This window comes from Lynx canadensis, chromosome A2 (assembly GCF_007474595.2).
Source record: "Lynx canadensis isolate LIC74 chromosome A2, mLynCan4.pri.v2, whole genome shotgun sequence".
Lineage (NCBI taxonomy): Eukaryota > Metazoa > Chordata > Mammalia > Carnivora > Felidae > Lynx > Lynx canadensis.
Window position 1 is genome coordinate 58,762,459 of NC_044304.2, and position 27,691 is coordinate 58,790,149.

At 63.5% G+C, this 27,691-nt stretch overlaps 1 protein-coding gene across 1 annotated transcript in view; it reads right to left on the bottom strand.

Annotated features, from left to right (window-relative positions):
- Nucleotides 1-27,691, bottom strand: part of PLXNA1 (plexin A1) — a 162,075-nt gene that overhangs the window by 124,303 nt on the left and 10,081 nt on the right. Inside the window, exons 3-29 of the mRNA XM_030296408.1 lie at nucleotides 22,722-22,862; nucleotides 21,793-21,893; nucleotides 21,350-21,473; nucleotides 21,096-21,249; nucleotides 20,667-20,766; nucleotides 19,398-19,512; nucleotides 16,840-17,040; nucleotides 14,825-14,921; nucleotides 14,561-14,754; nucleotides 14,298-14,449; nucleotides 14,079-14,199; nucleotides 13,634-13,770; nucleotides 12,509-12,676; nucleotides 11,929-12,022; nucleotides 11,493-11,732; nucleotides 11,265-11,408; nucleotides 10,728-10,962; nucleotides 8,138-8,280; nucleotides 6,322-6,578; nucleotides 5,984-6,050; nucleotides 3,297-3,443; nucleotides 3,029-3,188; nucleotides 2,135-2,238; nucleotides 1,786-1,882; nucleotides 1,261-1,451; nucleotides 902-1,093; nucleotides 479-559 (exon numbers count right to left, since the gene is read on the bottom strand). Of these exons, the coding sequence (XP_030152268.1) occupies nucleotides 479-559; nucleotides 902-1,093; nucleotides 1,261-1,451; nucleotides 1,786-1,882; nucleotides 2,135-2,238; nucleotides 3,029-3,188; nucleotides 3,297-3,443; nucleotides 5,984-6,050; nucleotides 6,322-6,578; nucleotides 8,138-8,280; nucleotides 10,728-10,962; nucleotides 11,265-11,408; nucleotides 11,493-11,732; nucleotides 11,929-12,022; nucleotides 12,509-12,676; nucleotides 13,634-13,770; nucleotides 14,079-14,199; nucleotides 14,298-14,449; nucleotides 14,561-14,754; nucleotides 14,825-14,921; nucleotides 16,840-17,040; nucleotides 19,398-19,512; nucleotides 20,667-20,766; nucleotides 21,096-21,249; nucleotides 21,350-21,473; nucleotides 21,793-21,893; nucleotides 22,722-22,862 (3,957 nt within the window). The remainder of the gene's footprint in view (nucleotides 1-478; nucleotides 560-901; nucleotides 1,094-1,260; nucleotides 1,452-1,785; nucleotides 1,883-2,134; nucleotides 2,239-3,028; nucleotides 3,189-3,296; nucleotides 3,444-5,983; nucleotides 6,051-6,321; nucleotides 6,579-8,137; nucleotides 8,281-10,727; nucleotides 10,963-11,264; nucleotides 11,409-11,492; nucleotides 11,733-11,928; nucleotides 12,023-12,508; nucleotides 12,677-13,633; nucleotides 13,771-14,078; nucleotides 14,200-14,297; nucleotides 14,450-14,560; nucleotides 14,755-14,824; nucleotides 14,922-16,839; nucleotides 17,041-19,397; nucleotides 19,513-20,666; nucleotides 20,767-21,095; nucleotides 21,250-21,349; nucleotides 21,474-21,792; nucleotides 21,894-22,721; nucleotides 22,863-27,691) is intronic.

Consider the following 27,691-nt stretch of genomic DNA (forward strand, 5'->3'; position numbering starts at 1 on the left):
AAGTTCCGCTGCCAGCCACTGCTCTGGACAGCAGAGATCTAGAACATTCCATCATCGCAGGAAATTCCCTGGACAATGCAGACCTATACGGCACTGCCTCTTCCCCAGCACCCCGTGGAACCCCTCAAGGAGCACAGGGGAGGCAGGCAGGAGCTGGAGCACCCCGTGGAACCCCTCAAGGAGCACAGGGGAGGCAGGCAGGAGCTGGAGGCCCAGGGTGGGCCCCAACAAGGACCGGGCTGCATCCCAGGCTAGGGAAGCAGCAGCATGTAGAGGCCAAAGTGTCAGGGGGGGGCTGAGATCACCAGAGGACAAGGGAGGAAGATGCCAGAGGCCAAATGCACAGGAGCTTCTCTGAAGACAGGGCAAATGGTGCGGAGGGCACACGGTCAGGCTCAGAAAGACAACATCCAGACAGGGCGGTGGCCGCTGGCCCCGGGGAGGAAGGGGTGAGAGCTTCAGGGGTGTTTGCTCTCACTGTCATATCCGCCCCGCAGCCGGCCAGCGTGGGCCCATTCCGCCGCGCCTGCTTCTCACACAGCAGCCCACACTCACACACCTGCACACAGCCAAGCACATCCCAACACACATGAATACACACGCACGAAAACACACGCGCATGTCCACCGCCCATGCCTAAGGCAGGTCCTGCAAGTCGGAACAGGGGATGTGCCCAGACCCTGGGTGGGGGAGGCCACAGACACCCCCAAGAGGGGTGAGTCAGGAAGGCCAACCCGAAGAGCAGCTGGCCTCAGCTCGCAGGCAGTGCCGCCAGGGGGCCTCTCTCCTACGTCCTGGCCCCTGGGGGACAGCCTCCCACAGCCCCGCAGCCGCCAGCCCTGCCCGGCTGCGCCCTAGAGCTCACACTCCTGCTCGCGGCAGCCTCTGCCCCGGGACGCACCAACCCCGTCCCCAGAACGCACCAGTTGCTCTTCCAGGTGTGGCGCACATCCGAGTCGTGGATCTGGTGCTGGTCGGCCTGCTCGTCCAGGAAGTCGAACATGTACTTGATGGCCAGCGGCAGGGCCGAGCCCCGGTGTGCCGTGCTGAAGATGGTCTCGAACAGGTCATCCACAAACTTCTGCAGCGTGCCCTATACGCAAGCGAGGGCACAGAGCTCCAGGGGGGCCGCCGAGGTGGCCGGGGCGGCTGGCCGCAACCCCCGGGCCAGAGCGAGGATGAGGGCTTTGCTCTGGGCTTGGCTTTCTGAGGCCTGGGCCCGACTGTCCCCGCGTCCCCACCCTTAGCCAGCAGGCCTACTTTGGTGGCCAGCAGCCGCGTCAAGTAGATCTCCGAGACCATCTTGCTGCCTCGGTCGCCCTCCCGCTGGTCCAGGTGGTCGTGATTCTTCACGAGGTGCCACAGCTTGGTGCCGCTCTCCAGGTCGGGCGTGATCATGGGCGTGCGTGAGCGGAGGCTGTCGGGGCTGCTGGCCGTGCGCAGCATGCTCTCTGCGGACACCGTGCCCGTCAGTGGGAGCCTCGCCACGTCTAGCACCCGTGCCCGCCCTGGTGCCAGCTGGGTGGCCTCACGCCAGGCAGCTCCCCTGTCTGAGCCTCAGTTTCCTCATCTGAAAAGTGCAGTCAACAGACCCACCTCCCTGGGTTGCTGGGGGACAGATGTGCCACGATGTGCCATCTGGGGAGAGTCAGCCTCCAAATTTGCGGGAAAGGCCATGTCCAAGTGACAAGCCATGACAAAGCCCCCCCCCCAGCCTGCGGCAGGGAGCACGGGGGAGGCATCCCACCCAGATCTGCAGGCCCTGCCCAGTGTCCCCGTCCTCACCGTATCTGCTGAGGGACTTAGTGAAGGTAGACGAGTTGGAGATGTTGTAGGCGGACGTCTGCTTGGGCACCAGCGCCACTGAGGACCCGTCCGTCACCTGCAGGCAGAGGGCCAGGAGATGTGTGACACACCCTCGGGGGCCCAGATGACACCCTCTTGCTGGCTCCGTGCCTGGAGGCCAATCACCTCAACACATTCTGAACCTCAGTTTCCCTACTAGTGCCCCTCCAGGGCCGTGTGGGGCCTCTGTATCCTCGTCCCCGAGAGGTCTGCCACCCACAGCCCAAGAGGCCTGGACACTGCCTCGGGCCCCCAAGGGGAAAGGCCCCAGCTGTGGCCAGAGGATCACCTGGTAGTGAGCCAGAGTGTTCAGCCTCTTCCAGTCATTGTCGATCTTGGTGGTAACGTCCTCGTCCTGCAGGATGATGCGTGCCATACGGCCCTGGCGCCACTCTGCGGGGAAGGTGAGCGCTGGAGGGGCGGGCACCTGGGCAGGGGCCACCCACCCAACTCTCCCTCCTGTCACAGTGGGAAGGCCAGGCCTTGGCGGGGCAGAGCTTCCTGAGGACACTGAGTGAGAGGCCTCCAACGGCAGAATAAGGGAGAGACGAGGCCCCTCCCTCCCTCCAGGCAGCTCCCATCCGGGCTCCAAACAGGAGGCACGCACCCCTGCAGTTAACCCCGCATCCCTGCTGCCTCCCATGCCCCCTCTGGCAGCCCTCTGCCTGTTTCGGCTGCCCCTCCCCCCGTGGTACGCCCTGCCTTCCAGAGCTCTAGGCCCAGAGCTTAGCCGGGCATTTAAGGCCAACGTGGCGCCCCACCCCTTAGCCTCTCAGCCACAGCAACCGTGGGGCTCCCTGGCCCTGGCCCTCCCCTTCTTCCTCTGGCCCTTCTAGAGCTGCAGCTGCCCCTACCTGTCTGGCTCATGAGCCGGCGCAGCCCCCGCCCCAGCTCCCACAGCCCACTGCCTCCTACGGCACATGGGAACCCTCCCTGGATAGGGCAGCAGCCTCGGAAGTGTCCTTCCTGCTTCCACCCCTCCACCCTGGCTGGGAGCTTTCCAGAGCCCAGCCTAGACCACATCCCTTTCCTCAACACCCCCCATGGCCTCCAGCACCCTCCAGACCAGCACCCAGTGCCTGGCTTGTTACCTGTGGCCCCAGACACGCCCCCCGGTGCTGCCCCTCTGCCTCAGGCCTTGACACATGCTGCCAGCCAGCATCAGGGCCCCTCCAGGGCTCACCCAGGTCCATGTCCCCAGCCTTTGGCCGCTGGGAGTAGGGCACGCCCTTGTACACGGCATCCAGCAGCTTCTCCTTAACCTGCGTCACCGTGTCACAGTTCAGTCCCTTCACTGGCACTTCGGGAGCATTCTCGTTCTCGGGGTTCACACAGTTCAGGGTCTGCGGGCGGGGAGGGGCGCGGCGTCAACCCCCAGCTCTCCTGGGGCAGGCCGTGCGGGGGCGCGCCGAGGGGCCGGGGCTGGACGGGACGGCTGGGCTCGCGCTCACCAGTGTCTTGTAGTCGATCTGCTGCCGGATGAGCTTGTCCTCACTCAGGGAGTAGCGGGCCTCACCGGTGATGGCGTCGATGGGGCCCTTCTCCATCTGCTGCTTGATGGCGCAGTAGAGCATGAAGAGGGGCTCTCCTGCACACTCCTGTAGCAGGCGGACGGGCGTCAGGGGGTTTCCAGGACACATCGCCCCTGCCCCTGCCCCCACCTTCTGCCCCCCCCCCCCCCCCCCCCCCCCGCTTCTGGTGCGTTTGTGAGCACGCGTCCCACGAGGAGAAATGAGCAACGTTTCCAAATTCTTTCTGGGAGGCAAGGGGAACCCTGGCTCCAGAGCCCAGTGAAGACTGTGCAAGAGAATAAATAAGTTAAGCAACAGCCCAGCTGCCCCTGAGAACTTCAAAGCGAAAATTCTAATGGGGCCTCAGCCACGAGGGTCAGGAGCACACGGAGAAGAATACCATGTGGCCGAGCCGCCTTTCCGCCAAAAGAAGACGGAGGCCAGTCAACTCCACCCTGAAGCCTCCCCCCACATCAGGCCTCAGTGGGACCAACACGCCAGCCCCCAGCCCCACTCACCAGAGCCAGACCGTGGCAGCCAGCACCACACCCAGGATGGAGCCCAGGCTCCCAGTCCCACCCCCATGGCCCGAGGCCTGGTGGACCCTATGCCACACAATGCTATGTCTGACAGTGATCTGTCAGATGTCGGGGGCCCACCGCCCCTCCTTCCACTACTTGAGGACACAAGGCCAATGAGGTCACAGGTGCAGACTTACTGACCCAGAGCAGCAACTCACCGGCCCCGCGGGACCTGGAGTCCACGGCCAAGACAACCCGAGGTGGTCCATCGGCACTCGGCAGAAGTCTGCTTTGCCCCTGCCTCTGACCACGTGCCCTCGAGCTCCCCACACCGCAGCCACCAAGGCCACCTCCTACTCCTCCAACCAAGCATGTCCCCACCTTCTGCACCTGCCCGTTCCTACAACCAGAAATTCCTCCCTCAGGCCTTCACTGTGGACAGAAGCAGCCCGGGGCCAGTCTCGGGTGCCCCTCCTTGCCACGGGTATGGGCGGGTAGCCCCAGCGTGGCCACCTCCCCCCTTGTGGCCCTGGGCCATCTCCTCGTGCTCAGCACGCTCCCTCACGTGCACAGTGAATCAGAAGGGGGAGCGCTCCAAGTAGATCCGGCCTCCCTCTCCCTCTGTTCACTACACCCTTATCCCCACCCCTGCACAAAGCAGCACCAGCCTGAGAGCCCAAAGCACCACCCGCAGACTGCACCCCGCCCCCCGCCCAGTCCGTCTGCCTGTAGTGTCCTGTGGGGCTTGACCCGCCGCTGGAACCACACACAACACACACCCAACCTAGGTTCTCAAACCGTATGTCAAAATGAGACCCCTTTCTCTGGGTGTGCAGAACTGGGGTCAGACAGGGAGGCACTGAGACAGGCCTCAACACCAGCTGTCTGCACTCTCTAACCCTTGCTTCTCTTGGCTTCTAGAACACAGCCTAACGAGCACGGAAGTATACCAGATGTGGTCTGCACAGAACTGCATTTTTACGGGAAATGCACAACTCCATCACCGGCTACGATAAGGTCACTTTGAGACTGCTGTTGTCACCTCCTGCTGTGGCCCCCACTGCACAAGCCTCAGCCAGGCTCCCCCAGACCACTCTTGCTGGACCTGGCACCCATCTCAGGGCCCTTGCTCCCTCTGTCCGGCTAACTCCTTCCCTTCCTTCAGGACTTCGCTCAAATCCCTCGTCCCCTTGACCCCCTGCCCCTCTTGCACCTGTTCCCATTTCCAATCCACACCTCTCTCCCCAGTCAGGGCCAAGAATTTGCTCTGGGCAAAATTCAGCCCCAGGCCGCCTGTGCCAGCACGACCCCTGCCACCCAGCAGCCACTGGGCTGCCCATGACCTCGCCACCTGCAGAGCATCAACCAGACACCAGGTGGGGCACACACAAACCATGCACACCGGGCTGCACCAGGGCCCCACCAACCCCCACCTCTCAAGACTGTGGGCCCGTCTGCCAAGCCTTCAGATTTTAAGGGAAACCAGACGCTTGGGTCCAAATCATCTTGTTTCTAAAGCACAGGGGACCAGTCCAACTACTTACACTCGGAACAAAATCCACCAGGGCCCGTATGTAGCCTCTGCCCCACTCTGAGGCTGGCCACAGGCCTTCAGGGCTCGTCTCCCAAGGGTGGGGGGCTCTCCCCAGCTGCAGCGGCCTGTCCAGGCAACCACAGAGGAAGCCCAGACAGCCACCCTCTCCCCACGACAGGGGCCAACGGGAGCCCCCAGGAGCCTCGCCAGGCTGGCCAGCACCAGGTGCTGCCCAGGTGTCCTCTCCATCGTTGGCTCTGGGCCATGGGCTCAGCTACAGAGACCTGGGCTTGTATCCAAACTCCAGCTCAGCCAGATGCCAGCCGTGGGCCCCCAAACAGATCACCACAGAGGCTTTGGGGCTGGGCGAGGTGTGGACAGCCTCCAGGAGGAGGAAAAAGGCCAACGGACACATGTCCTTGGAGAGTTCGTGCTGAGACCTGATGAGCCACGCTGGACTGAGACCCCCACCCTCCCCACCTGCCTGTCCCGCTCTCTCCCTTTTCCCTTGAACCCATTCACCTGCCTGGCACCCTGCCTCAGACATCCTCTCCTCCCTGGCACCCACCTACCTTCAGGAATTTGTATAAAAGGAAGGTAAACCAGTTGGTCAGCATCTTCTCCGCCACTGATTCGGTCCTGGGGGCACAACATGGACAGGGATGGCTTAACTTGGGCCGCTGTGCCCGCCCCACCCGCCGCCCGTGGAGCTGAAGGTCAGGCCCCGAGAGGCACCCCAGGCGTCAGGCAGCTGGGGGACTGCCATGGAGACCCCAGCCCCTGCCCCCAGAGCCAGGCCTCTGAACAGGGACAGCTCTGCCTTGGCACCGATGGGGGCCAGTGCGGCGTGCCCTGGAGTAGGATCCCCGTGCCTGACGTGACAGCTAGGCCCCCGGGCCTGTGGGCTCACCGCCGCAGCAGCAGCTTGGGGTGATTCTTGCTCTCCAGGTTCTTCTCGATGAGGTCGGACAGCAGCTGCTTGAGCACACCCGTGGCATACTCCATCTCGCCCTGCAGGGCCGTCATGATGAGTGAGGCCACGTTCCCGCGGTCTCGCATGGAAAAGCTGCGCTGGGCCTCCAGCGTGCGGATGAAGGTCAGCAGGAAGTGCTTCTTGGTGAGCAGCTGCCCGAACAGCGTCAGCGACTTTTCCACGTTGGCCTGCACCTGGGAGAGGGGCAGGCCACAGGCCCACTCAGACCCAGAGGGACACCCGGCCTGGATGCAGACCTTCTGGCTGAGGGGCTGAGGGCAGGGCCAGAGAGCAGGCCTTGAAGGCGGGGGACACGTTGCCCTGACAGGTCCCTGGGCCTCAACTGTCCTCGGCAGAATGGATATGGCCCGGCAGCTGAGTCGCCCACCGCGGGCACAGACCAGGGCATACCACTGTCAGTGGGAGGTGGAGAACCAGGGCCACCCTCTTTGCAGCCACCCCCTGGGCTGGGACGTGGCCAGCCCAGTCCCTGGGTGGGACTCTGGGACGGCCACCTCCTGCAGCCCTAGCTCTTGTAGCTAAGAGAAAGCTGGACTCAACCACCCATCTGCTGGGCGCCAGCAAAGTATGGCCGTGGTCTCACTCTGCACCCACAACCGCCAAGGCAGAAACCACCTTCCCCCCTTCACAGAGGAAGACAACGAAATCCAGAAAAGAAAGAGGCTTGTTCAGGGCCACACAGCATGGAAGTGCGGGGGGAAAAGGACGGAACATAGGCATGGCTGGCTCCAGGGTCCCTACTGTCTCTTATCTACACCAAGGTTTGTCAGTATAGGAGATTCCCCACAAGGCTATACCAGAGGCTGCCAGGGACACGTGCTCCCAGCCCAGGCAGACAAGTGACAAGACTCAAATAGAATGCACAGTCTACGAGGGCAGCAAGACCAACACGGTGGATGGCAACATTGGGAAACAGACCCGGTAGAGCACGTGGAACCCTTGACGTGGCAGCAATTGCAGGGATGAGGAGGCGAGGAGGTGATGAGCAGCCCACGGCAGCCCCGGGCCGGAGCCAGACTGATAGGAAGGCCCGTTCGGGCACCGCAGAGGAGGGAATGCCCAGCCGACAGAGCTACGATCGGGAGTGGGTTCCCCAACATCCAAAGTGTGCAGATGGGACCCCCTCAGCCGGACAGCATGACCAGGCCAACTTACCGAGCCCCCTGCCTGTTCCTAGCTGGGGCCTGGGCTCCTGGCCTGCCGCTGGGGGCCCCGAGAGGACTTTGGGGCCAGCCCTCTCGCCCTCAGTAAGCTCATGCCAAGAGTCTGAGCACTGCCAACACCTACAGAGCAGAGCCCGGCTCTCTGAGCGCCACACACTCACCCCAAACGCCCATGCAGACTCTAGCTGGGCACCCACACCTCCCAGCATGCACGGCAGCAGCCCCCTGCCCAGAGAAGCTCGGCATCCAGAACCAGCCAGGAGACGGGATGGGTGAGCTACAGGTGGTACCCAGTGTGCTAAAGGACTTCGTAAAATAGAGGCAGGCCCCAGTGAGCCCAGGCCCCAGCCAAGGTGGCCGGCTGGGATGAAGCCTGGCCCTGACCCCAGACGCCCGCCAGGCGCATCCCCCCGCCACTGCCGAAGCACTAAAGGAAGCCAAGGGTCTTGCCTCCCAGCGCCCCCACCCGACAGGTGTGAGCCACCCCCCAGGGTTCCCAGGCCACCCACCAGGACCCAGGAGCTCCAGGAGCGGGCAGAGGTGCCAGCGAGCCCCAGACGACAGCCCACCTCCATCTCCTTGAGCACTGGGTGGTCCTCAATCCCGGGGAAGAGCACCCGCATGGCATATGTCCGGTAGTCGAGGAACGGGATGCCGGCACCATCCAGGTCGTTGGTCAGCTCGTGGATGTCCGTCTGTAGCTCTGCAAAGGCTACAGCCAGACGAGGTGTCAGAGCAGGTGCCCAAGAGCCCCAGCGCTCCCACCCGCAGGGCCAGGCTCATACTCTGGCTCTGCTACTTGCTGGCTGGGTGACCGTCCGGAAACTCCTCAGTTTTCCCAGTCCAAACACACAGATAAAAACTCTCTGTCCCTCTGACGTGTCACAGGATTAACCAAGACAACAGCAGAGAAGGTACTCAGCCTGGGGCCGAGGTGGGAGGGGCTCCTCGTATCTAACGCGGGAGCTTGGGGGCCAGGAGACTGTGGGTGGCGGCTCTCCCCACCACCCTGGGGGGCACATCACCCCGTGGCTCTTCTGTCTCAGCTTCTGGTAAGAGAAGGGATGGGGCCAGGTTCGAGAGGCAGGAGGCTCTCCCTAGGCCCCGAGCCCTCCACGCCACCACATGCATGAACGCTGACCGCCGGGCCCTCTACACTACCCGACCTGCTCCGGGCAACTCTGCTTCTTTCAGAAACAAAGGCAGGCAGGGCAGGGGCAGGCCTCAACAGAACATTCCAGAGCTGTGAGGTGTCTGCTCTGCAACAGCCCGAGGGAGGCACTATCTGATCCGGAGCCAGAGGAACGCTAGACGGGCTCTGGGGGATGGCTGGCAGGTTTAATTCAGAGCAGGGACCTTCATCTGCCGGGGACCGCTGGCCCTGGAGCGCCTGCCGGCCGCTGCACCCACATGGTGCCGGCAGATGAAGGCCCCCTGCACGCTGGCCTCAGCACACGGTTGCCTCACCCCCAAGAGAACCCCACCTGCAGAGTTCCTAATCCTGGCCCCCGCCCGGGCCACCTGTCTCCCACCCAAGCCCCACACACCTGCCTGGGTCCCATGGGACTGGTTCTCAGCCAAGCAGAGGTCCCGGGCAAACGCGACACTCTGGGCTGGGTGGAGTTATAAACAGCCCAATACCAGGCCTGCAGCAGGCCTGAGGGTCCCATGCAGCAGCCACCCACCGGGCCTCACACTCTGTCTACCACTCGGCTCCCTTTCCTCATGCCCCGAACAGGTGCACTCCCACCACCTGCCTCCCAGAACTATGGGCTGGCCATCTGCAAAAAGTTGGATCCCTCACCCGTCGATCGCTGTTAGTGCAGCTCTATCCACCTCTCGTAACAGCCCCAACTTCCCTGAGGAGGCGGCAGGCCAGGGGCCACGAGGAGATGGGGGGCCATCCCAGGCTGGTCCGGGGCCCAGGTGTCACCACCTCACACGAGCCAGAGAAGCCGACCAGGTTCGGGGACGGCCATCACCGGCCAAGGCTGCTGCCTAGAGCCCCGAGCACACACAGCAGCTGAACCCACCCCCTCAAGCGGCTGCTGCGCAGCCCAGGGTCTCCATCCTGGGCCACCAGGGAGGGCTCCGCGCAGGCCCTGGCCTGAGCGCCCACCTCTCTGCTGCTGGCACTCAACCCCCATGCATCCACCCTGTAGCAGCAGCACGCTTGACACACGAGCAGGTGTGGCAGTGTCTGCTGTGCCAGGGATGAGTCTGTGATTGGGCACACTGGCCTCTCTGGGACCCACAGGACAGAGATGGGGCGCCATCCCCCCGTTCCAGCTTGGGGGCCGCCACCCTGGCCTTTCCCGCAGACCCCTGAGCCCCACAGCTCACATTTCTCGGACGCCTGCAGCCCCTCCCTGCCAGAACCCATCCCACTCTCCGGGGAACCCCCCTCCTGCCCTTGGGGTCTGCCCACTCTCTGTTGGGGGCTTCAGGGAAGTGGGGCACATGACCAGGAGTGGCGTCAGGGATCGGGCAGAGCCGGGCCCAGTGGGGAAGCTGAGCTTGCCCATGGTGCCGGCCCCGTCCCCACAGGGAGAGACGCCTGAAGACACAGGAACCGGTGTTGGAAGTCAGCCGCACCCCGGACCTTCCCTGCGCGAGAGCCTACGCGATGTCTCCCTGCCGGAGACTCTCTGAGCTGACTTCCACCGCTCACACAGCAGGGTCATAAGGGACACGTGCCCCTCCTTAAGAGGCTGGGCTGTGGCCCAATTCCCGAGAATTCCCGAGACAGCCCCTCGAGGACAAAGATCAGTGCCAACCAAGGTCTGCATGTGCTGAGGGCCTAAAGACAGGGCCCCTCCTTGGTGCCGTGCCTGGCCCCACAGACGGTCACCACGCCCATCCTGCTGATGAGTAATCTGAGACACAAGAAGGCTGGATGCCTGTTCAAGGTCCTGCCACCAAGAAGGGTCATAAATGCAGGCGCTCTGGCTCCAGAGTCTGCGTCTCAAGCAGCACTCACGGAGGCTGTACTCACCCCAGAGCCCGTCAGGCCCTCGCCCACCTGCCTGAGACCGAGCATGGCACGACAAAGGTGTCGGCAACGTTGAAAACCAAGCAGAGTCAGTGCAGAGGACGGGGCCTGGCTTGCAGGTGGCAGCAGCTGCAGCAAGGCCCCTCCCCTCCCTCCCGGCCACACACCTTCCTTGCACTCCAGAGCCACGCGGGACTCCAGGTTGTCCATCTGTAGCTGCAGCCGCTTGAGGGTGCGGTCGGCGTCCCGAGACTTGCGCTTGTAGGCGATGAGCACAGCCACGATGACCAGCAGCAGGAGGCCTCCGCCCCCGCCAATGCCAACGATGGCAGGCAGGGTCAGCAGGCTGTCTGAGTACACCTGCAGCATCCCTGGAGAGAATTCGAAGCCACCAGCCCGGACCTGTGGGTGGGGGTGCAGGCTGCTCAGGAGGCCCCTCGCCCACACGGAGCTCTGGAGGGCCCCTGGTACCACGCTCGCTGAGTGGCGGGGACGTGGGGAGTCCGGGCAGGTGCTGCGCCCACCCAGGGGCACCAGGGCTGGGCGAGGGCTGAGATGGGCTCCCTCTGGGCCACAGGTGAGTCTGGGGCTCAGCCACAAAGTTGGCGTTGCCCTGGGGAGGCAGGGTCAGGGGGTCAAAGGCAGGTGCCCAAGAGACCAGAGCTGGGGCTGGATCACGGATGATGGGCGGGCCGTGGACGCACCGTGACCTTGTGCTGCCCCGTGAGGTTGGGGGACTCGCAGAGCAGCTGGGTCTCTGACACGGTGAGGGCGCATGGTGTGGAGCCGATGAGCACCGTGTAGTTGAGCCGCGAGTTGCCGGGCGCAGGTGGCAGGAGGTTCCGGCCCTGTGGGCATGGGCATGAGCCAGAGAGCCCCACTGCCCCGCAAGCCCCGCCACCCAGTGCCACCACCCGCTGACTCCAGCCCACCTTGAGGATGAGTGGGGAGCTGGGCTTCAGTTCCAGGAGGCCCGTGGGGCTGAGTGGCTCCAGCACAGGGTCCGGGTAGTAGAGGAAGGAGGAGGAGTTGAGCACCAGCAGGGCACGCACGTCGTCCATGATGAAGCCCAGCTCATCCGGCCGCTCCCCCAGCTCTGGCGGGCTACGCGTAGGGTTGTCCACTGACGGGGCACGGCACACCATGGTGGTGTCGTTGTATACCAGGCAGCTCTGGGGACACAGGCACGGAGGCTGGGCTGGCCGCTCCCCACAGAGTCAGACCCCCCCACCCCCAGCAGGGCCGAGGGGCTGCGGCCTCCCCTGCATGTGGGGCTCCCCACCCGGCCGGGTAGGGCCGCTTCCTTCCCTGGGGTCCACGCACCCCCCCACAGTGGCACGAGCTACGAGGGATCCCTCAAGGACTCACGTTCTCCCTCTCAACGCCTCCATACTTGGCCCGGATGCGGGGTTCACGGACAGTGGCCAGGTTGGTGCCCGTGATGGTTAGGAGGGTCCCTCCGCTAGAAGACGGAGTAGGGGGTCACAGGGGGAAGATGGACTTCTGCCAAGGTCCAGTGCACGTGGGTAGGGCCAGACACTCCAGTCTGCCCCCCGAAGACAGCTCACAGGTTAAAACCCCTGTGTGCTGGACCTCCGATTTCGGCCACCACATCTCAAAGCAGACAGGGTCCCCTGTCCTGAGAGGGCGGCTCTGGGCACCGTGAAGAGTGCAGCATCACAGAGCTTAGAGAGGAGTTTGTTTCCTCGATTAACACAGACACCAAGTTGTCACATCCAGGGCACAGCAGTGGTCTCCATCTTCACTCACTTTTCCTTTATTCCGCACCCACCCCCAGAGACAGACTCGGGCAGCACAGAGCAGGTTCAGCCACCCCCGCCCAGGCTGAGAAGCAAGAGAGAGAGGTGGGTACAGGAGCTCCACCCTCAATGGCACCACACAGGACCGATGGAGCTGCTGGGGCTCGGGGCGGGCTGGGGGGGCCCACCTGTTGATGCTCCACTCAGGGTCGATCTTCAGGATGGTGGGGTCCTCCGTATAATTGTACTTCACCTCAGGGTTGGTGAGCTGAGCACGGTTGATGTTGATGACGATGGGCGCACTGCCGGGGCTCTGCCCAGGGGGCGTCAGACACCGGATCTCTCTGGAGTTCCTCCTAGAGGGGCCAGGGGACAGCGAGGGCGCAGGGAGGTGCTGGAACTTGCCTCTAAGGTGGGCTAAGCGTCTAGGCTCCATCACAGACAGGTGTGTGGGCAAGTCACTGGACCTCCCCGGGCCTCGCCTGGCCGCCTGGGACACAGAGCCACCCGAGGCCCTGCTCCTGGTCGCTGATGACTGTTATAGCCACTTTCCCATCAGCCCTTCTTCAGGGCCGGGGGCATGTCTCCCAGAGGGCCATGCTCAGCACCAACTCTCGTGAAGGGATGCCCACACCCTGCCCCACCTCCATGCTGTCTCCTGATCTGAAAACGGAGCCACCCCAAGCCTGGGCCATGAGGAGGCAGAATGAACCGGCCAGGATGGTGGGGGCGCTCGGTCACCCCCGCCAAGCAGCCAGCCGGTCACCGCTTGCACCTGGGTCCCTGTCCCCTCGGCTCCTTCAGCACAGCCAGGAGGCTCCGCAGCCGCCAGGCCCGCTTCTGCGGCAAGGCTGCAAACACCGATAATTAGTCTGATAGCGGATAATTACCGCAGGAAAATATTTAAAGGGCCGTTCCATTATCATCCCTAATCTAAAATTATCCACTTCAAGCCTCGGGGCTTTTGTCAAGATTTCGTTTTTCTCTCTTAAGAAAATTTTTTTAAATACTTGTGTTCCCAAGGGATCCCCCTCACCCCCAGAACAGGGCAGTTGTGCCCCCCTCCCTTGGGTCCAGGCCCGCCCACTCCCCCAACACTGCCCACCCTGCCCTTCCCACTCTAGAGGTAGCCTGTCTCCATGGTAACACTCTCCGCCTCTGGTTTCCATGGTGATCACCCCAACCAGGCTCTCCACACCCTCCCCCCCTTGTTTCCTGGGCAACAAGAGGGGGCATGCAGCCATCTGAACCAACCACTACCCAGGGAAGGTAGGCCTTGCCCTGGCCCCCTACCCCCCATCTGCACCCCATACCAGGAGAAGGAGCAGGGCCGGCCGCCAACAGACACAGCCACGTCACTGCCTGCGTTCAGGTGGCTGCCCTCGATGCCAATCCAGGTGCCCCCGGAAAGAGGCCCTCGGGCAGGGCTCACTCGATAGAAGGTTGGAGTCTAGGGGGAAGAAGGGACTTGCATGAGGTGCAAGGAAGGCCTGCTCTGGGGCCAGAGGCCTGCTTGCACCCCCAGCCATGCCCCAGGCCCTGTGTTCACGGGCTCCCAGGCACGGCCCACAGTCAGGGCCCGAAGTATGCAGTGGGGACCTGCAGTTAGGCCCTGGAGACCAGGAGGCTGAGGGGAGACCAGAACAAAGGTGTTGCTGGATGAGGGGGCCCACGGAGGACCGGGAGCTCAATCCAGCCCCTGCACAGCTCCCCTCAGCCACTGGGGGAGGACAGGGGTCCAGGCCGGGAAGGGCTTACCACAAAGGTGAAGCGCTTGGGTGACAAGGCCCGGTAGTGAGGAGAGCAGTCTCGCACGCACACCTCCACTAGGGCATCGTGAGATCGCACTGTGCTGGCATCCCCGATCTCGCAGACGATCCTGGGGGGCACCAGGTGACCTTAGCGGGCTGTGGGGTCCAGCCCAGGTGTCAGGACCCCCTGCCCACCTGCCCGCTGGGCCCGCCAGGCTGCACTCACTGCTCAGCACTGATGTACTCGCTCTCCACGGGGCTGCACAGCACCTTGCCCACGCGCACGCCCAGCCGCACGTCCTCAAAGCGCAGGCCCAGGTTCTCACCCGTGATGGTGAGCCGTGTGCCTCCTTGCCGCGGGCCTGTCTCGGGGAACAGCTGCGGAGAGGCCGAGGCTGGGACACGGGTGTGGACCACCACGCCCTGCGCGGGAGGCAGCCGGGGGTGGGGGGGTCTGTGTCTCTGCCCAGGGCTGGCAGGCCTGCCTACCTTAAGGATCTTGGGGTCAGCGCAGCGGCTGCTGCCATGGCGGGCATGCATCCAGGCGGCAGGTGCATCGGCGGGGCAGTGGGGGCGCAGGGAGCACCGGCGTTCGGCCACGCACCAACCGCACTCAAAGCGCGGGTCGGCCTTGAGGCAGAGGCCGCAGCTCTCTCGAAGGGCCGGGCACTTGTAGAGGTGGGCTGTGGGGAGGGGCACGGTCAGCTCGGCCCACCCTCAGCCCCACCCTCCGAGACAGCCCGCCCAGCTCACCCTGGATGTTCTGAGGGTTGTCGATGACGAAGTCACCGTTCCACACCACCGACAGGTTCACGGGCAGGTCGCTGACATCATTGCCCTCATAGGAATACTGCGGGCAGAGGGCAGGCGGTCAGGCCACGTGCACAGCCTAGACTCTGAGGTCGTGGGCCACTGCCCACGGCAGTGAGTCAGGGACTGCATGCCCCTCCTGGCTACCTCTGGGACTGGCCCCTGGGAGCAGGCTTGGCAGGGCAGAGCCTAGGGGCTCTGCCTGTCCAGAATGGCATTTCCAATCTGGACCCAGAAATCCCAGAGAGCCACCCACCCACTAGCCAGCCTAGAAAGCTAAACTGTCACACGCAGCTCTCCCTCCACCACAGCCCAAATGTGCACGCGCGTGCACACACACACGGGGAGTTTTTTCTTGGTGGCCAGAATCCCCACTCTCCAGCCAAGGCCCTGTCCCCAGCAGCCACATGAGGCACACACTCCAGAGTGACCACCCACTTCCCCCTGCAGTCTGCCCCACCAGGAAATCAGAACTCCCCAACTGGCCCCCTTGGCTATGCGTCACGGGTTCTCTACGAACCTCTGTTTCTTTGTCTGCTGAGTGGACTCAGTAATCCCTACACCAGGCCTGCCCTGAGGTGTAAGATGTGTGCCCTGAGCTCTGGGCACAGGCCAGCAGGAAGCACCAGCAGGTGAGTCTCTGCCCCCCACCCCATCCCTGGATGGGCTGGGCTCAGGGACAATACCCCTCCCCCGGGAGCCCGGGCCCGGCACTCCCAGCTGTGTCCCACTTTCTGCAGCTGAGGACCTCCACTCCATCCCAGAGCAATTCATCATTATTTTATCTGCAGGAATTTAATTGGATCCTATCAAATTCCCTGGTACTCCCTTTTCCCTTTCAACACAGTCACCGGAAAGACAAATGTGGGCCGGGGGGTTGGGGGAGGGCAGGATGGAGGGGACAGAGGCTCGGGGACGGCAGAGAAATGGGGCAGGGGAGGCACCAACAGATGGCCGGAGAGCAAGGGGAGGGTTGAAGCAGCCAGGCCACAGGACCTGGAGAGATGCAGGTGTAAGGCGTGACAGAGTGAGGAGAGAGGATGGGAAGCACAGGGCAGGAAGGTGCAGGGACCTCTTGGGCCAGCTGCAGGGCACAGGGCCTGGCCAAGTGGCAACCTGCCCCCAGGAGGCTGCTGGGACCCCCTGCCCACCCCGCTGGACACATGACGTGCTGGTCAAGGAGTCACCACCATTAGCAGGAGGCCACACCTCTGACCGTAGGCCTCTCCCCTGGGATTCTCTCCGATGACACTCTTCCTGAACAGACAGGGAAACTGAGGCCTGCTAGCAGTCACAGAGCCAGCCAGAGGAGAGCTCAAGTGGCCTTCGGACCACCATGCAACACCCCCCCCCCCCCGCCCCATCTGCCAGGGAAGGACTTGGCTCTGCAGAGATCACCATCACTAAACTCCCTGGACTTGACTAAAGGCTTTAGAACCGTGACCCTATCAGGTTCTGGACTCCAAACGCGGCTGCTTCCTGGCCCCGAGGCAACACCACCAGCTGATGCGCCAGCCACTGTGAATGCTTTCTGGTGCTGGCCACAGGACACACAAAAGGAGCTGAGCGCTCGGTCACTGTCGCCCTGACGGTGGCCCTCCTGGGAGCACGGGTGAAGGTGGCACGAGGGCGTTCCCACACACCAATCTGGCCTCCTCACCCACGTCAGGAGACCCCACGCAAAGCCACACGTGCACTTCCCACCCTGTTTCTAAGTATCCTCTCCCACATCTGAGACGTGCACCTGCCAGTCGTCCGGGTGGCTCTCGGCACATCTCCATCTGCGGCCCTCTCACCCACGTGGCCCCGGCCTGCCGAGCCTGGAGTGCCTTCTGAGCCATCCCGGCCACCCCTGACTATGCACCGCCTTCGCACTAAGGGCAGAAACCGGATCCTGAGGCCGTGAGGGTGACGGGCGCGGTCCGGCACACAGGGCTCCAGGAGCCACCCCGCCTCACCGAGGAGTTCTGGCACTGCAGGCTGGAGCTGTTGAAGCGCAGGGCAGTGACGCGGGCTGGGTTCCCCGGGATGTGGAAGAGGCACTCGTACCCACGCTGGCCCGACTGCGGCTGTGGAAGGTTGCGCGCGGCCAGGGTGATGGGCTTCACCACGCCCACCGGCACGTAGATCTGGGTGGAGGGCAGGATCTGCGGGCAGTCCTGGGGACGACAAGGCTTCGGCTGAAAGGCTGGGTGTGAGCGCGGTGCCCCCTACTACGGCCCAGACCCCCGTCTGTGCACAGAGCCTGTGGGCAGGCACCCCTGGGCCCATTTTACACACTGGCGGACTGAAACCTCAGGAACTGCCAGCAGGGCTGGAGGCAGGGGGCCTGAGTTCTGCACCAGCCAGACTATGGCCACATACTATAGGCCCTCTCACCTGCGGGCCCAAGTGCCCTGCCCAGCACGCTAGGACCCCACTGTTCAGCACCGAGGGAGCCCCATCTGGCCCACAGCTGAAAAGGCCCTTGAGGCAGAAGCAGCTGAGCATGGGGCGTTGGGGCTTGAGCTCACAGCTGGGGGCCCAGGGAGCATGTAAAAATAGCCAGAGCTGGGCAGAAAAACAGCCCGGGGCCCCCAGGGCCAGCATTTGGGCAACAAACTGATGCAATGGCCCAGCTTCCTTGCAGCACTGCCGGCAGGAGCCGCGGGAAGGGAAGGCCCCGCGGGAGCTATGCTGAGCTGGGCTTTAAATAGAGATGCTGAAAACAGGCCATAATCCCCAAGCCCTGCAACAGCTCCCACGGCAGGCACAGGCCCAGGACTGGCTCTGCAGAGGTTCTGGGGGCCTGAGGAGGGGCCCAGACTCTGGCAGGGACAGACTGGCAGGATGGCCACTAACTGCCGGGTCTGTAGGGATGCCCTCCCTCCCCTCCTCCACCCTGGGGAGAGGCAGGTGATGGGGACACGTACGCAGAGCTACCGTCCACGCATTCAGGCGCCCACACCTACACCAGCACTTCCCTGGCCATTTGACGGGGTGCCCAGGCCAGCCCCCAGGCCCAGGGACCCTCCTGCTGCCTCTCCAGCCCCCGGCTGCCCCTCCTGGACCCCCAGCAGCCCTGGCTCCTTCTGGCCACCAGGACTTGGCTCCCGTCACCCCCCAAGCTCACACGTCCCTCTATAGACACTATCTCTGCTGCCCAGGAGGCCCTGGTCTGTCCCGGACTGTAGGCTCTGTGCCCACATCAGGCTGGAGTCTGACTGAGGCTGTTCCCTGGCACCATGTTCCTGAGGGGCCACCTCCCAGCAGATCCAAACCAGAAGCAGAGATAGGAAGAGGGGAACCTGAGGGGGAGGAGCCTGCTCCTTCCAAGCAACAGGACTGGTCAAGTTTGGGCCTGTGTCATTCTCCTTAGAAAAGTCCCCATAAAACCCAGGACTACGGCTGAAGACGGTGTACCATTAGGATGAGTCCCTTCCCACGGCAACCTCCCTGGACCCCATGACCACCCTCAGCCCAGTCCTGAACCCTCCTCAGGAGGGTCTGCACGTGCTGTTCCACCCAGGCCCACAACAGCCCTCCCTGAGGTCCCTAGACCCTGGGGTCACTAACCAGCTTCCTGCTGCCCCACAGCCCCTGCCTGCCCTCAGGACACCTGTGCCCAGCTCCTCATGTGGGCCACACTCCGAGGGAAGCCCACTGCCCATCCCCACACCCTGGCTCTCACACCAGCCGCTCACCCAGATACTGCTCCCACCAAATGCCCGAGGTCCCTGCCTGTTCCTGGCCTGCCCCTGACTGCCACCTTGTCCCATGATGGGCAATGTCACAGCAGGGAGGGGACAGGGGCCTGGGGAGTGATGGTGGAGGCTGGTCGGGGGAGGCTCTGTTAGGAGTGGCCTGAGGCACGCTGCACCTCTTCTGCCCCCACACCCCCCACCCTCCTGCCCCGTCCAACCACGGGCACGGTGTCCACTGCGAACAAGGGCCCTGGCCTCCAGTTCCGGCTCTGTACCCTCTGACAGGATCCCAGGTCGGCCGGTCCTGGTTCCGAGTGCCTCGGGTTCCAGGAAAAGTAGCCTGGCTGTTCATAAATAAAGTCAGCACCCTGCCCAGGCTCCAAAATAATTACTACCTAATTACTATCAATTACTACGCGGTACCTCAAATGACTCCGAGAACCAACCGCCCACCCTGCAAGTCAGTCTGATGGGTTCCCTCATCCACACAGATTCTGGGCGCCGGGCCTTTCCCGCCTGCCCACACACCTCACCGTATCGGGTGGACAGTCCCCCTCTCCCTGCATCGTCCCTCGGGCATCCCTTTGGTCTATCGCCCCCACACAGAAGCCCAGGTGGGAGGCCTTCCCTGAGGACCACGAAGCACATCAAGAGGCCGCCAACAAACACTACTGGTTGGCCTCAGGTCAAGGTGGCCTTGGACAAGGTCCCAAATAACGCAGGTCTCTGGCGCAGCGTCCCGGCCGCCCGTGGGAGCTCTCCCACTGCCAGCTGCAGGCGACACCCAGCTCGACCACGTCTCTCAAACCCTGAGCTCCTCAGGCTGGCCTCACCTCAGACACGTTGACACGGCCCTCCAGAAAGGCGCAGTCGGCAGCGTTGTGTGTGCACACGTGGCGGTATTTGCACCAGTGGCAGGGGAAGGAGCCGTTGACACAAGACAGGCAGCTGCGGGGAGAGGGCAGGCGTGCTGAAACCGGGGCGACCTGTGGCTCCACCCAGGGGCTGCACGGGGCCGCATCACCTGCCTGCTACTTCTTCAGCAGTTCACAGTGCCACCTCAGGACCTTTGCACTGGCTGATCCTCCATCCCGTGCTTCCCTCTCTTTGCACTGCTTTTTCTCCTGACCCTGAACACCTGACAGTCCACCCCAGTGTCTGCTGACACAACCTTCCTGGTTACGGACGTGACGAAAGCCTGCGCTGTGCACCGAGGTGACCACTGGCCACACCAAGTCACACGTGACAACAAGCACTGGGAAAATGTGCTGGTGCACGTACAGAACTGTCTTTTAAATTCCAATCTCATCTTAATTAACTTAGGTTTAAATTTAGGAGGGAAGCCGTCGCTGCAGGACCCAGCAGAGCCGTGGCGGACATCCGTCTCCCTGACCAGAAGGCAAGCTCCGCCTGGCAGGCACTTGTCCAGTTCTCTCCCACACGTCCCCAGGGCCTAGACAGGTCCCTGCGGCGCTCTGGCCTGCGCAACCTCCTGTGGCTGGAGCCCTGTCATCTCTGCAGCCCCCATGGACCCACTTACACTGGAGAAAACTACCTCTAGCTTCTCCCAGGGACCTCCCAACCCACCGGCCACCCTGCTTCTCCCGAGACCCTCAATCCCCTCCAGCTCCAGAGTCCTGCCCGCTGCTCCAAACATCCCAGCCCACCCTGGATAGAGAGATCATAACCTAGTAATATCAACACCCAGGCCCTCAGTGGGCCCCCACGAAGAGGCAGGCAGTCTGCCGGTCAGCCAACAAAGGCACAACTGAAACTCAGGTGCCTCTGGCTCTGTGGCTGACCCATACACCTGGGTGGGCCCCCCGACCCCACTCCTCACACCTCAGCAGCTTGCGAGAGGCCGGCGAGACTTGCCTTGTTTGAATCAGTGCACCTCACTCCCCTCCCCTGCCCCGCTCTCACAGCCCCGGCCTGAGCCTCCTCCCCATCTGCCGCCTGGAGGCCGTGCCCTCGCCGGCCCCCCTGCCAGGTGAGAGGCTCTTACGAGGGCCTCTCCTCCCGCCCTGACCACTGGGCCACACAGAGCCATGCCCTGCCCTGCCCTGCCGGGGTGGTCAGTGCAGAAGTGCCAGGACACTCACGACTGGTGGACGCTGCAGTTGTAGAAGACGAAGTCCACGGACGCAAACTTCTTGCCTGTCTCCTTAGACTTCAGGTAAAGCTTGACCACCCGCTGGTCTCCTGCAGAAACAGCACGGGCCTGAGTCATCGGGGCCACCCGGGGCCACCGGCCCCAGGACCCTCTCCCAGGGCCAGCCCGGAACAGGGACAGGCCTTGCCAGGGACCCTCCCCCTCACCACCTGCACGGCCCCTGGCTGCACCCCTGCCCCTCAGGCCCTGGGACCCAGGGAGCCTCCGAGCCCATGGACAGGCAGCTGCGGCCCCATCTCCCAGAGCAGGCACCTGCTCCTTCCCCTGCCAGCCTACAGTGACCACGCAACACCCATTCACAGACCCCACCAGGACGGCTCCAGGTGCCACTCTGACCCCCGCCCACGGAGGCACTCACCCTGGCCTCGTGTGATGGGCGCCACCTCCCGAGCAGAGGGCGAGCGGCAGTGGATGCGGCCGTCCTCCAGGATGCTCTCGGACTCGGTGAAGTCCTCAAAGGAGCAGTTGACGCCAGCCGAGAGGTCGGGCACGTTCCAGGCCTGCAGCACAAGCTGGGCCCCACAGGAGGCTTCGGTGAGCAAGGAGCTCTCGCCCCCCCCCACCGCCCTCCCACTGGTCACCCCGACCCCGCACCAGGGCAGCCGCGCTCACCGGAACCTGAGACATGGTGACGGAGACGTTTCGAGGCTGCACCGTCAGCTGCACGCACTGCAGCAGGTCGGAGGCGAAGCGCTGGGGCTCGTCCGCCCGCTCACAGGCGTCCTGCCGTGAGCAGCTGCGGGCAGAGGGTGCTGGGGCTGGGCATGGGGGAGGCGGCCAGAGGGGCACCCCGACCCTCCGGGCCCTGCTCAGCAAGGCTGTCATCACCCGCGCTAAGGGAAGCCCACCACCTGTACCCCGCACCCTGTCTTTTGTGGGCGGCGCTGGGCGTGCCATCACTCAGCCAGTCAGGCAACTACCAAACGCCCTGCCCAGGAGAGACCCGGAGGTGCTCAAAAGGGAGCCGTGACTGCCCGAGGCGCCCGGGACGGCCACGTGGGGCTCTCCCAGGTCAGAGGCTGCCAGGCAGGGGTGTCCGGGCCCTTGAGACTCACATGCTGTGCAGGACACACCAGCCGCAGTGGGGGTCCCGCGACCCCAGGCACAGCTCGCATGATGCATACTGCACACAGCTCTCCACGGGCACACGAGTCACCTGGCAGCACGGGAAGCTTGGCGTCAGGCCCCCGCGAGGCTCGTCCCCGCAACCCCTGCCAGCCTCACCTCCTCACCGCAGTCGCGTGTGTGTGTCCTGTTCCCACACACGAGCTGGGCCCCCGTTTCAGGCCGCTCTCTAGCATGGTCTATTCAAAGGCTAGTCCTGGGTGACCCTGACTTGGCCAAATCAGGCTAAACAGGCCAGAGCCCTCTGCTGGGAGGCAGCATCAAGGAGCAAGCAAGTCAGTGCAGGTGAGACATCCAGGGAAGAATTGACCGCTCCAGCCAGAGTCACTCTCCCATCTGTCTGGATTCTGAGTTCCTCAAGGGAGCCTGGGCTCATCAACTCCAGTCCTAAGCACAGAGGCAGGCTGGGCCCCTTTTACCCCGACCTCACCAGCTTGGATGGCACTGAGGTCCTCAGAGAAGTGGAATAACATGACAGCTGAGAGAGGGGCATGCGGTCACCAGGCTGAGAAGGTCAGAGGCTGGCTCCAAGCGCTAGGCTGGGAACACAAATGCGCGGCCTCGATAAGGTGGGCCAGGCCAGGCACCAACCCCATGGAGATGGGCAGATGAGGCTGGTGCTGTGCGGGCCCGCAGCCCGAGAATTTGGGGCCCCAGATGTATGCTCCCAGTCCTCAAATGACACCAATACTCCCACAAAGCTCTTATTCAAGTATCTGTTCCTGTGGATATGCAACTGTTCAGGGAGAAATTGAGAATTCCAAGTCTGACCGGGGAAAATCTGAAGCCAGGGTGGACAGAGTAGACCAATGATGGGGGCAGACCCACCCCCCAACGTGTCCTGCAGTGGGTCACCCACCTGCTTTTCAGTCATCGCATAGAGGTATTGGCGGTCGGGGCTGAGGACCAGGTCACGCAGGATAGGGCTGCTCTCTTGGGCCACCACACTCTCATAGGCCAGGGCTGGCCGGCCGCCAGGGTTTCCCAGGTCTACCAGGATCTGTGGCAGTGAGGGATTAAGTGGGGCTAGGCCAGCAATGGCCAACGCTGGCCCAGCCCCACACCTACTTAAGGTCAGGGGTCTGAAGCCCCTCCCCCAGCTGCCCCCCAAGCCCCGCAAGGATAAGGATAAGGCTTCCGACCACACCACGGCCATGGGGGACAAACTTCAGCCCCGTAGGCAAGTCCTGACCTAGCCCCTTCATCCACAAGAGCAACCACAACCCACCACCCGTCACCGGCTATACAGCCAAGCCCTGCACAAAAGTGGCAGGGGTCCCACTTTCCTTGGGGCCAGGCTGGGTGCCCCAGAGGAAGGCATATTTGTGCAGGGGGTAGAAAGGCACGAAGAGGCAGCAGGGACCTTCAGGGACAGTGAGGTGTCCAGTGTGGCTGAGAAGTGACACCAGGAGGCTCCAGGGCAGGGAGGTGGCATGGGAGTGGGGGGCCCCGGTGAGGTCCTGGAGTGGGGTGCACCCCAGCAAGAAGGCAGGAGGGCGGGCGTCTCATCGGCATGGAAATATATTCCAGATCCCAAACAAACCGGGCGCTAATTAGCCAGCTCTTCTCTGCAGCTTACGATGCTGCAAGTATTTTTAGTTGCTTTTACCAAACAAATGTATTTAATTAACAGAGAGACCCAGGGGGCTTTCCAGAGACGGGACTCATGGGGTGGCGTCTGCCCAACTCCGCCAGTCCTGGGCAGGCTCCCAGGGCACAAGGTGGCCGGCCCTGCTCAGGCCCGCCCCTCTCTGGCTGTGACCCAGCAGCCAGCCCACCTCTCCACCTCCGCCTCGCCCCAGGCTCAGCCCAGCACCCCTCCTCTGCACCCCCACACTGACAGGACAGGGCAGGTCTCCTTGGTGGGGGTGGCCCGTGGAGCTGGCGAACACCCCTGCGCTCTGCGCTGGCCGAGGGCGGCCAGCCAGGGTGGGGCGCTGTGACTCTGGGCCAGAGGCTGCCGGCTGAGGGAGAGGGGGAGGGCTGCATTCCTGAGAGCCCGAGGCCACCCCCCACATCCGCTCAGCTGCCTCCCAGCCAGGCAGGCAGGCTTAAGTCAAACCAGACCCGGAAGAGCTGAGCCCTGAGCTGGGCAGGGGGAGGCGGCCACAGGCCCCGCCTGGAGCTGCCCAAGTGGCTTCGGCCCACGGCCTCCAGGAAGAAGGGGTGCTGGGTGAGGGGCCGTGGCAGCCCAGCCTCAGCGCCCCTGCAGGTGAGCGTGGACGGGACCCCAATCTGGACCCAGCCGGCCCCACGAACCTTCTGCCCTCGGGGGTGGGCAGTTGCTGCTGGCGGGGAGTCTGCAGCCACAGGAGAGCTCAGGGAGGCCAGCAGTGCCACCTCTGGACACCCACACTGCCTGGACCCAAGGCCCAGCACAGACACCCAGCTGTGCAAGCGACATGGCGCGCTGACCCGCTCTCTGCCTATTCCCCTACTTGTGAGATGGTGACGACAGGCACCACTCCCCCTGCCAGAGCTGCTCTGAGAATCAAATAAGGACCAAGCCACTGTGCCAAGAAGAGGGGACAGAAGGCGGCTGGACCTCAAGACAATCACCAAACCCCAGCAGCCACAACCCAGGCCTGGCAAGGCCAGCCTGGACAGTGGCCAGGAAGCAGGGGACAAGGAGGTCAGGAGGGCAGGGCCTGTGTGCAGGCCGGTGCACCCGTGGGACCCAGATCTCCAGCCCTAGTCTCAGCCCAACTGATCAAATCAGGACTCCGGATTTCTCCCAGAGCCCTGCCTTACACCTGTGCCCCCTCCCTGCAGGTGCCCCCTGCAGCCACCCAGAAGCCCAGGCCAGACCCCAGCCCTCCCAGCACCAGGCCCCCTCCCCCAGTGCCCCAAGCCTGGTCCCCCCCACAACCAGATACGGGGGACGGCTACCCAGGAGGCCTTGACAGCCTGGCCTGACCAGACCTCAGCCCCTTGCATGCAGGGGGCGCTCAAGAAGTGTCTGCTGAACAGGGAAACTGGAGGGGCCCTGCCTCACCGAGACACACGGACCACCAGTGTCCATATGGTGCTGACTCTGACCAACCCCCTCTACCAGGCCTGCCGTTTCCCTCCCTACTGAGGGCTGAGGGCATGGGCTGGGGCGTGGACGTCCTATCCAGGGGCACTCACAACCCAGCAGGGACAAGGGAAACATTACAGGGAAGGGCACAACCAGGGAGCACACCAGCAGGGGCCATGGAAAGGCGCAGGCAGAGAGCAGGATCCTAGGGGACGTAAGAGAGGAGGCAGGCCAGAGCCAGACTCTGAAACGCCCCGCCCCTGGGCCGGCAGCACGCCGACTCCAACAGGTGGCACCCAACAGCTGCAGTGGGGAGCGTGCATGTCCAGCTGTCCATCCACCACGCATCCATCTGTCCACCCATCTGCCCAGCACGGGGCAGCCCCGGCCCTCAAACACGCAGAGGCAGGCCCCAAGGAGCCGGGACATTTCTGGAGAAAGCAGAGTAAGTGGGGGTGCCAGGGAGGCACAGCTGGCAGGCCCGTGGGTAGATGTGACGTGGGTGATAGGCTCCACTCTGTATACTGAGTGGCCACCGTCCAGGCTCAGCAGGGCCCCTGCATGCACACGTGTGACCGTCGGATGGGCAGGAGGTGTCCAACCCAGCAAAGACCAGTGCTCGGGACATGCCTGCTGTGTCACAGCTGGTTTTCAGGCTGCAGGGCCCGTGCAGCACAGACAGGTGAACCGAGACTTGCGAGGCCCTGGACTGCCACTTGCACCTGGGGACATAGAGTCTGCTCCAAAAGCGGGAGGAGGGATGCAGTATGCCGCCAGGAAGGCATTCCAGGGACAAGGGGCATGCAGGGCAGGCACGGGGCCAGGCGGCTGGCAGGACAGCAGGACATATGCCACGCCGCCGGGGGTGCACGTGCCAATGCCACTCCCCTGCGCACAGCTGTCCAGTCGAGGGCCACCCACCTGGGGATGGCCCACCCTGGGGCAGCCGGCCCGCAGCACACACAGGAGAGACTTCCGGCATCCCCTGGGATCTTCCCTCCCACCTCCAGCTGTCACCTCTGTGCTCTGCAAACGCTTCCCCAAGACTACCAGAACCTTCCACAACTAGCCACGACCACCTTCCCTCCCATGTCCCACCACAGAAGAACCTCAGGGTCCAAACTCGGCTCTGTCCCTCTGCCATTGGTGCCCTTCCCCACACCTGCTGAGAAAGGACGCCTCCTCCTCCTGCCTAGATGGCTGGAGAGGAGGTGGCCAGCCTCCCAGGGCATGCCTGCTGGGCTACACCACGCCCAGGCACCCACCCGCCCCTGGCTCTGACCCAGAGGGACAGAGCCACCCCCGTCCAGCCTCTGGCCCAGCCCTCTGGCTCACCCACTTCTCCAACCTGGGTTTTTTTCCCCTGTACCTCTGTACGTGGGGGAGTCCCCTACATTCTGAGCTGAGGCACAAGGGCTGTCAATGCCCCCAGAGAGGGGCCTGGCCCCAGCAACCTCTTGGTGCCAGGACCAAAAAACACTGGGCCACACACGCACCACCACCACAAGGCATCAACTGCCTGTTCCCATAGACAGGCCAGCATGCAATTTCACCTTCACCCCAGGCCAACAGGTCCTGGGGACCCAGGACACACGGTAGGGGGTGAGGGGGGGTCCTGCAAAGAGAGCCCTGTGCAGGGCCAAGGGGAGGTAGCCAGTGGCAGGTGGGCAGCCCCTGGCCCTGGGGCCTAAACCCCAGGCCGGCCCAGCCGGCTGCCCCCGCACCCATCACCGCGTGGCTCTCGCCAACTGCTGCGGCCTGGCCAGGTCAGCTGTCCGTCCAGCCCAGATCCAACAAAGAGCCCATTCTCTGTGCTGAGGGCGGGTGGGGGCACTGGGAGGATGTCTGGGCCACGCAGGCCGCTTGCCAAGGCCGGCACGCGCCCTAGCCGCCCGGAGGCAGGGGGCTGCCCAGCTTGGCCCCGACCAGGGAAAGGAAAGAGTTCCCTGCTCTGCCCATCCCGAGATAACGGCCCTCGTGTCCCTATCTGTGGAATAGCGGTGCGCTGACTAAACCAGAGAGCAGGTGAACAGGACCCCAGGTGATGGGACAGGCAAAAGATGGGAGGACAGCAGCCAGTGAACCGGCTACAGGGCTGGGACCCCATGGGTGTCTTCCTCCTCTAGTACATACAGCTGCCCAGCCTATTCCCAGCCCCCTGGGCAGCAGAGTGGTCCTGGGAGGGGCTGCCCTCTCTCCTTGAAGGAGCCCATCTTCCTTCTCCGGGTCAGGGCTGTGCGGCCGTGTGGGTGAACCCAGCTCCTGGGCCCCTCTCATCCCCTCACCAGCTGCCACAGGATTCCCCCCACCACCCCCGCTCCCTCCAGCTGGGGGCAGGTTCCAGGCCCCTTCCTGGGACCATTCTCACAAAGGCCAGGAGGAATTTGATATTGGAAAAGCAATTAACAATTTCCTCTTGGCAGTACTTGGGTAATTAAAACATGATTTGCAGGAGGCCCAATGGCTCTAATTGGGCCAAACACACCTGGCGAGATTGGGAGGGAGAGTCCCAAGAATCTTGTCTTTTTCAACCCTAGCCCTCAACACAGAGGAAAGCGGACACCAACCAACATAAACAATGGTCCTCTTTGACCCTTGGTCTCCTCATCTGCCAGCAGAAATCCACCTCACAGGGCTGTGTTAGAGTTCAGAAGCTCGTGGTTCCAACAGTAGGGGAGGAAAGACTGCTTGGAAAGCTGCCTGGAAACTGGGCCCCCAAGGCTAGATGCTGCCATGAGGTCGAGGTGCACAACCACCCTGAGGAATCTGCCCCACGGCCATGGAGGCCACACAAAGCTGGGCCACAAGGC